Here is an 8,296-nt window from a genome sequence, read left to right as displayed (position 1 = left end):
CTGGTCAGTCCCTGGATGGGAGACCAGATGCTGCTGGAAGTGGTGTTGGAGAGCCAGTAGGAGGCACTCTTTCCTCTGGTATAAAGAATATACCAATACCCCAGGGATGTGCTTGGGGACACTGCTCTGTGTAGGGTGTTGCCTTCTGGATGGGATGTTAAAATGGGTGTTCCTGACTCTCTGAGGTCAGTCAAGATCCCATGGCACTTATTGTAAGAGTAGGGGTGTTAAACCCTGGTGTTAACCCTGGTGTCCTGGCAAAATTCCCATTCTGGCCCTCAAACCATCATGGTCACGGTAATAATCCCCAGTTCACAATTGTCTCATTCATCCCCTGTAACTACTCCCCAGGTCATTGCTGTAAATGAGAATGTGTTCTCAGTCAACTTACCTGGTAAAATAAATACAAATAATGGTGGGGAGAAAGAGGTAGGTGAAATTAGTTTGGTTAATTGGAAATGGTAGGTTATATTAATATTGTGTGGTAGCCAGGCTCATCAAGAGAAGATTCTCAAAATGGAAATGTTTAATGGGAAGAAGATTAAAAGCCATGTACCTGGTGCTTAGATTGAGGCGAGTCATCACTGGGGTCCACAGATGATACTAAAGAAAATGTGAAGGGAGGCAGAGTGATTGAGGCCAAAATGTTGATCAGCAGGAAAGAGGGTCAAACAAGTGAATGCTTATCAGTGATGCGGTGGTTTGAGAAAGTCTGGCCAGGAAAAGTACAGATTCAATGTAAGAGGATCTGTCCCATGGGACATGTAGCTGCTTAGTGTGAAGGAAAGAAAAATTAGACACGTGTGGAAGGGAACGTGTTTTTTAAAATTTAACTTTTATTTAACTCGTCAAGTCAGTTAAGAACAAATTCTTATTTAAACAATGACAGCCTAGGAACAGTGGGTTAACTGCCTTGTTCAGGGGCAGAATGACAGATGTTTACCTTGTCAGCTCAGGGATTCAATCTAGCAAACTTTCGGTTACTGGCCCAACACTAACCACTAGACTACCTGCCACCCTCTGTGAATGTGAAAGGTTAAGTGCTGTAATTGTGGGGGAGAACACAGTGCAGCATTTGGTGGATGCCAGGTTCAGAGTCTCATAGATATAGGATCAGTTATGATATGTAGAGGCCTTAAAACAGATTGGTAGAACTACAGTGCGGACTGATGGAGCTTACATGGATATACCCGTAGTAAGTGGACCTACTGTCAGGACTGGTGCTTCTGATGGTCCTGGCATGGTTTCGAGGCCTGTTCAGAAATCCTGTGCTCATTAATGTGCAAGGTGCGTTGAACAATAGTGTCCCGTCCTTCCAGGCCTGCATGATGTTGGATCAGATAGGGCCGAATAGTGGTGAGGTTTTAATGGCTGTAGGGATAGTCGGTAGGGCAATTTTCTTGCCTTTATCCTATCCTTTCCCATTTTGTGTCACAACGTTCAGTAGGCAGAAACACAGGGCTTTCCCATTTTGTGTCACAACGTGTAAGTAAATCACACTCCAGAACAGTAGGCAGAAACACAGGGCTAGAAAAGAGAAATAGATGAAAAGTAGTATAGTACTCCTACACTCCAGTATAGTAGGTGGCAGTGTATGCATCTTGCAGTTGGTTGCGATCCGCCAATATAATTTTAAAGAAGAAGTTGACCATTTTTGATGACGTTTATTGTATCTATTTGAAAGTCCGTGTAGCAAGCTGTGTAGCGATATGTGCTAATAAAAAGGCACGCATTCGCGCATTACAACGATTTATTTGTGTACTAGTTATATTTTATAAGGTTAGTATTTGATTCTTAGTTGGAAAGGGGTTATATCTGTGGGAAGTATTGTTAGTGTGCCTCCGCGACAAAAGACCGATACAATTGTTTTTTAACGTTAGTTGGCTAAAAGTAACGCGTTAGCTAGCTGGCCCTCACAAATGCAATGTAATTAGTTAATTTTTTAAATATAATTCTACTGGACTGTCTTTGGGGGGTGGGTATAATTTGTGGAACGTTCCAACAGGAGTCTGTCCCAAAAATTTCGTAAAGTACAAGATTGCCAACAAACAACGCATACAAAGTAGCATGGTCAATTCACCCAGCTAACTAGCTGCCGAATAGTCATCAACTCACCACGTAGCTTATTCTTAATGTTTGTCCATAGGCTACCAGATACATTTTTCGGGATCAACGTGGTGAGAGAGAACGTAATGAAATAACCCTCTCTATCCGGTATCTTATTCGGCCGCTATACAACTGTGTATGCGTTGTTTGTTGGCAATGTTGTTATTTACGAAGTTTTTGGAACAGATTCCTGTTGGAACGTTCCACAAATTATACCCACCACTATGTCAGTTATATATTTTGTCTTGACGCTGCTTTTGTTTACAGGTCTATTTACCCTGCCACTGCCAGGAGTATCTTTAGGGGACACACACTTTTCACGCCACTTCGATACAAAGTTATTTTCGTAGCAGGTTAGGAGAGCCTTTTCGCTAACCCGAACCCCGTTCCTAACATTAAGCCCAGTGTCCGAACCTGCTACGTCAATTCTCCTAACATACTAAGTAAATGATTATAAATTATAATTTACTGCGTACGTTCTCCTAACCTGCTCCGAAAAAGTTACTTCAACTCTGAGAACGATGTCGCTTTACGACGACATGGGTGTCGGGAGTGCGACCAGTGACACCAAGACCGAGGGCTGGTCCAAGAATTTTAAGCTACTGCAATCACAGCTGAAAGTAAAGAAAGCAGCTCTGACTCAGGCTAAGGTGGGTTCCAATGGCACTGCAGGTTGATGAAAGCTGGATTCAGGAAGACTCAAAGCTATGTTTACCAAAGCATCCCTAGCCATATCTATGAACCTTTTCCCCTCATACAGAGATATGGATGATGTGTGTGTGTGTTCCCCACAGAGTCAGCGGATGAAGCAGGGTACTGTCCTGGCACCAGTTATTGACTTAAAGAGAGGAGGTTCGGCTGATGACAGACAGATAATAGACACACCCCCACACATTGCAGCAGGACTCAAGGTGAGGGCTGTGTGTGTTTCTGTGACACAACTATCTATCAGGGTGTGAAATGTGTGTTAATTATGTGTGACTTATGTGATGTGTGTGTCAGGACACAGCACCCAGCGGTTTCCCCTCGGGGGACGCGCTAATCCCCCTGGCTGATGAGTATGACCCCATGTTCCCCAACGACTACGAGAAGGTGGTGAAGAGACACCGCGAGGAGAGGCAGAGGCAGAGAGAGCAGGAACGACTGAAGGAGATAGAGGACAGAGAGAAGTACGACCTCTTACCGAACAGCACCAAAGCTACACTTCTAGAACATTCAACAGGATTCTGTTGTTATTGTTGACATAAGTTACAATGTTATATCCTTCAGGAATCTAAGGATGACGTATTGTTTAGACGTTTTCACACTGTAGGAATATGGACCTGACTATGACCACATCATTTCAGTCCATGTTCTGTCCTTTATTCTGACCTCATGTGTGCTTCCTGTCCAGGAAGAGGAAGGACAGACACGAGGGCAGCAGCGCTCCGAGTGGATTCTCCCGCTTCCCCACGGCAGAGGGAGAGTCTGATGAGGAGGAGGAGGACTATGAGAAGGAGAAGAGGAAAAGAAGTGAGTAGACTACCTATGGTTTCACTGAGCCTTCAAAGCAGATGAGACATTTAGGCAGATGGACTTGTTCTTAATGTTAGGATAATGTTGTGATTACTTCAGGATAATGTGTCTGACTGTATGTGGTGCTTGATTCTTACCCATGTGGGTCTCTTAGGTATGGGTGGAGCAGCCATCGCCCCACCCTCCTCACTCGTGGATAGTAGAGACAGTGAGTAATGGCTCACAGAGGGATTTGTGTCTGCCTGTTTGGGATGTGGGGGAGTTTGTCCAGTAGATGGCAGTGTTATTTAACATTAGGATGACATTCAACATGCTTGATCAGGATGAGGTGAGTGTGCTAACTGACTGTCTCGCTCCTCCAGGCTCGTCATACTCCTATGAGGATGAGATGCGACCCTCCCGTGGTTCTAAAGCAGCCATCCCTCCCCCCATGTACGAGGACTCCGAACGCCCCCGCTCACCACCTGGTGGTCCCACCAACTCATTCCTGGCCAACATGGGGTGAGTCTGATACCCCCTACTGGGATAGAATGTCCTGTTAGTTGTATATAGTCTAATGTGCCCTACTCAAAACACAACACACCTGAACACTAATGGCATCAACCTGTATAGTACAGCAGCTCAATGTTCTGTCCAGTGGTGTTGTCTGATGTTGTGTCCCTGTCTCCCCAGAGGGACCGTGGCCCATAAGATCATGCAGAAGTATGGCTTCCGGGAGGGCCAGGGGCTGGGCAAACACGAGCAGGGTCTCAGCACGGCCCTGTCTGTAGAGAAGACCAGCAAGAGGGGTGGCAAGATCATCATAGGAGACGCCACTGAGAAGAGTAACGCCATGCTTCACATCTCACTTTCTGCCGTCTCACTGCCCTGTCTCGCTCGCTCTCACTCATTCCTGTCTTTCTCTCAGATTTCACTTCTCTTTCTTATTATATATGCACACAGTCTACTCCCTCCCTCTCTCCTTTTTACACCAGCACCCCCCCCCCTTTTCTCTAACACCAATACTCATGATCTCTTTCTACTAGATAAGATAGATACAAGCTTGTTTTCATTGTCTCCTCTTGTTACATTAGCCTGTCCAGATGTTTATTTTTTTATTTTTTTAATCATGTATTACATAGGCCCAGAATGAATGGTCTTGGTTTCTAGTTCCAAGACTGTCTATTGTAACATTATTTGTAGCTGTGTGATCATCCTCAGTCAAGATTCAGTTTTTAATTGGTATTTTTCATTCATTGATGATTTTAATCTTCAACATTTGTGATCTTAGTTGTATGTATTGGTGTTCTTTTGTTTTTCGTTTTGTGTGTGTTTGTGTCCCTCTCTAAAGCACCAGGATCCAGTAGCCAGACGGCAGCAGCTGAGCCTTTAGGCTGGGGCTCGGCTTCAATAGGTTTGGCACTGTCACATCACTTCCTCTCTACCTTGACGCATCACATCCGGTTTCGCCCCGTGTGTCTTGTTGTCCCATGTCTCCATCTATTCGCATCTCAAACCTTCTCATTTTGACAGGCAAATTCTCCATTTTTTTGTTATACAGTTTGCTCATCTCAATGTGGGTCAAGTTTCATTATGGAACTAGTAACCACATTTATTTTGGGCCTACATTATGATGGTTGATAACCTAGAAAATTATGAAAATATGTGTTAATTGAGTTTTTAGGTTAGTACCTGTAACCCTCATCTGATTGATTTAACTAGCTTTATAACATCAGTTGTGGTCCACATTCTGGTCCAATCTACAGTCTGAGTCTCTTCCTGTTTACCAATATATTCAGTTGTTTTACTTATTGTTGAAATATTCTGCTCTCTTTCTCCCATCAGTGGACCCCTCCAAGAAGTCAGAGGCCAACCCCCTCACAGAGATCCTCAAATGCCCCACCAAAGTCGTGCTGCTACGGGTGGGTGCTATGTGTGTGTCTTTGTCTGTGCCTGAGTATTTATTGTCAATTATTGTTTGTTTATGTGCATAGGTCCAATAAAGTGTGTGTGTTTTAGAACATGGTGGGCAGAGGAGAGGTGGATGAAGATTTGGAAGGGGAGACCAAAGAAGAGTGTGAGAAATACGGCAAGGTCATCAAGTGTGTCATCTTTGAGGTGAGAGGAATAAGTCTGTCTGTGTGTGTATAGTTAAGTGCTGAGTCAAATTGTGTTGGACTAATTAAGCAGTAAGGCCCGAAGAGGTGTGGTATATGGCCAATATACCACGACTATGGGCTGTTCTTATGCACAACGCATCGCGGAGAGCTTAGACACAGCCCTTAGCCATGGTATATTGGCCATATATATCACAAACCCCCGAGGTGCCTTATTGCTGTTATAAACTGGTTACCAACGTAATTAGAGCAGTAAAAATCTGTTTTGTTATACCTGTGGTTTACCACGACTGTCAGCCAATCAGCATTCAGGGCTCGAACCACTCTGTTTAGCATGTGTATTAAACTATATGTTCTCAGATTGCTCAGGTGACAGACGATGAAGCAGTGAGGATATTTCTGGAGTTTGAGAGAGTCGAGTCAGCCATCAAAGGTCAGTACAACCTAATGTGTTTGTATGGTTATTTTGTGTGTGTCCTTGAGGTTTCTGTAAGATGTGTGTGTGCTCGTTTGTCTGTAACTATATTGTGTGTCTATATAACTTGTGTGTGTGTGTCTTAACTGTTAGGTGCGAGCGTCTAACTGTTAGGTGCGAGCGTCTAACTGTTAGGTGCGAGCGTCTAACTGTTAGGTGCGAGCGTCTAACTGTTAGGTGCGAGCGTCTAACTGTTAGGTGCGAGCGTCTAACTGTTATGTCTGTCATAAGGCTAATGCTGGGGCCAGAAAGCAGGTGAGACTGTCCCCCCCCAGGTGTTACATCACAGCTGTCCCAGCAACCCTCTGTCCCTCCATGCACGCCGTTACATCACACTGCCTGCATAATATATACACACTAGACTGGGCTGGACACACGCACCCTGTTAATTTCTATAGAGACTAGTGAGTGCTACTAATACCAGACTGGACACACACATTGTTGCTATTTTTTCCAGGTGTTTTGAGTTTAGACGGTAAGGAATTCAAAGGGGGAGACAGGCAAGTCTTAGAGAAACCGTGGGAAAGGTGGGCCCTCGGCTTGAACCCCGGCATCCGGTGAGGAGACGCGTGTGATTTATGCCAGGGACTCTTCCCAATACACCACAGCTCTGCACATGTATCCATATTTGACCACACAACGCCTGTTTTACTGGGAATGTCCCGGCATTGGCGTTAGGATGAGTAGGTACTTGTCATCACTGCTCAAACACACACATGCCCCCATGAGGTCATGTGCCTAATGTTGATAAGGAACTCTCACAGTGTCCATCTCACTATTGTAGACTGGATGTGTGTTTGAACTCTGCCTCCAGGACTGTTTGTTGTTGTTTATCTGTGACATTCTTGGGAAGGAGAAGGGAACTTGGGTGATGTCCCGGCTGTGTTTGAAGACCAAGAAATACCCAAGCCTCTGATAGCCACAACGTTTTGGTTTTTCAAGCTTTGATAAGAATGAATTACGGGTTAATGATGAAAACACTGTAGACTATCAAAGAGGAGCACCATCCCATAGACCGTGTAAGGATGACCGTGTTTGTTCACGGTCCAAACGAACAAAACGACCCAATTCCTCACTAGTCTTCACTCAATGATACATCAGCAGTGATATTGCAGACCTGTCTGGCCTAAGCTGACAAAGTCAAGTCTGTAATGTTGATAAATGTTTGCACAGTAATAATGTTTGTTTCCTGTCTTCTCTCCTCTAGCTGTGGTGGATCTGAATGGGAGGTTCTTTGGTGGTCGGGTGGTAAAAGCATGTTTCTATAACCAGGATAAGTTCAGAGTGTTGGACCTGGGAGAGCAGATGTGAGACACACACACGGTCCATCCCACCTGAATCGTTAAGACCCGCCTCATTCATACCCACAGGAACAGAAGAAAGGCTCTGACACACACACACATTGATAATCACCAGTAGCTCTTTCTGTCTCTAAGTAGCTAAACCATTATACTCAACAGCAGCACAATGGGTCTGTATTTACTGAAGTGTTTCACCTGTAGTTTGTTTTGCCAGCAGAAAAATCCTGTATGTGAGGTAATGAACTACTGTCTTGGTCTCTGTGTCCTGATATGAACATGTACAAGTGAAACCGGAAAATAAATGTTCCTTTTGTTTAAAATCTTTGGTTTTAATCTCACACTCTTCTAGGGCAGAGCTTAGTCTAGGAAGCCCAGTTTCCTTCTAATCTGTCTGACATAAGAGGCTCCCAGAGGACCAGACCCCCAGCTTTCCATCTTTACATAGCCCGGCACGGTGAGGGGGTACTGGGGCAGTTATGAAAGGAACACAGCCCTCCCCCTCCAGCCTCATTCGGATCTTATGTAAAACAGACAGGGTTCATAGGGGAGTTAGAGGACTCATAATGACTGATGTCTGTGGAGGATTAAATCAGAAGAAATGTATTCTGATCGGGTAGTACACAGAAATGAGCTAATTCATAGAAAGGGAATTAAATTGACATGGACTCTCTCTACTCAGATTTTATGATTAACCTCAAGAAATAAAGGTTAGATGCATAGAAACCAGTGGAGGCTGCTGAGAGGAGGACGGCTCATGATAATGGCTGGAAACAACTGGAATAGCATCAAACACATGGAAAACA

At 44.5% G+C, this 8,296-nt stretch overlaps 1 protein-coding gene across 1 annotated transcript; it reads left to right on the top strand.

The window, feature by feature from the left end:
* Window positions 1-1,624: 1,624 nt before the first annotated feature.
* On the top strand, window positions 1,625-7,813 carry LOC123994566 (splicing factor 45-like). Its single transcript, XM_046297315.1, has 13 exons — window positions 1,625-1,779; window positions 2,374-2,756; window positions 2,901-3,017; window positions 3,109-3,275; window positions 3,500-3,618; window positions 3,776-3,829; window positions 3,984-4,122; window positions 4,294-4,445; window positions 4,952-5,014; window positions 5,446-5,522; window positions 5,620-5,718; window positions 6,078-6,150; window positions 7,400-7,813. The coding sequence occupies exons 2-13, from the start codon at window positions 2,628-2,630 to the stop codon at window positions 7,501-7,503; spliced, it is 1,293 nt and encodes a 430-aa protein (XP_046153271.1). The 5' UTR covers window positions 1,625-1,779; window positions 2,374-2,627; the 3' UTR covers window positions 7,504-7,813.
* Window positions 7,814-8,296: the final 483 nt, after the last annotated feature.

The sequence above is a fragment of the Oncorhynchus gorbuscha genome, linkage group LG14 (assembly GCF_021184085.1).
Source record: "Oncorhynchus gorbuscha isolate QuinsamMale2020 ecotype Even-year linkage group LG14, OgorEven_v1.0, whole genome shotgun sequence".
NCBI classification, from domain to species: domain Eukaryota; kingdom Metazoa; phylum Chordata; class Actinopteri; order Salmoniformes; family Salmonidae; genus Oncorhynchus; species Oncorhynchus gorbuscha.
This window is presented reverse-complemented; position numbering and strand designations above follow the sequence as displayed.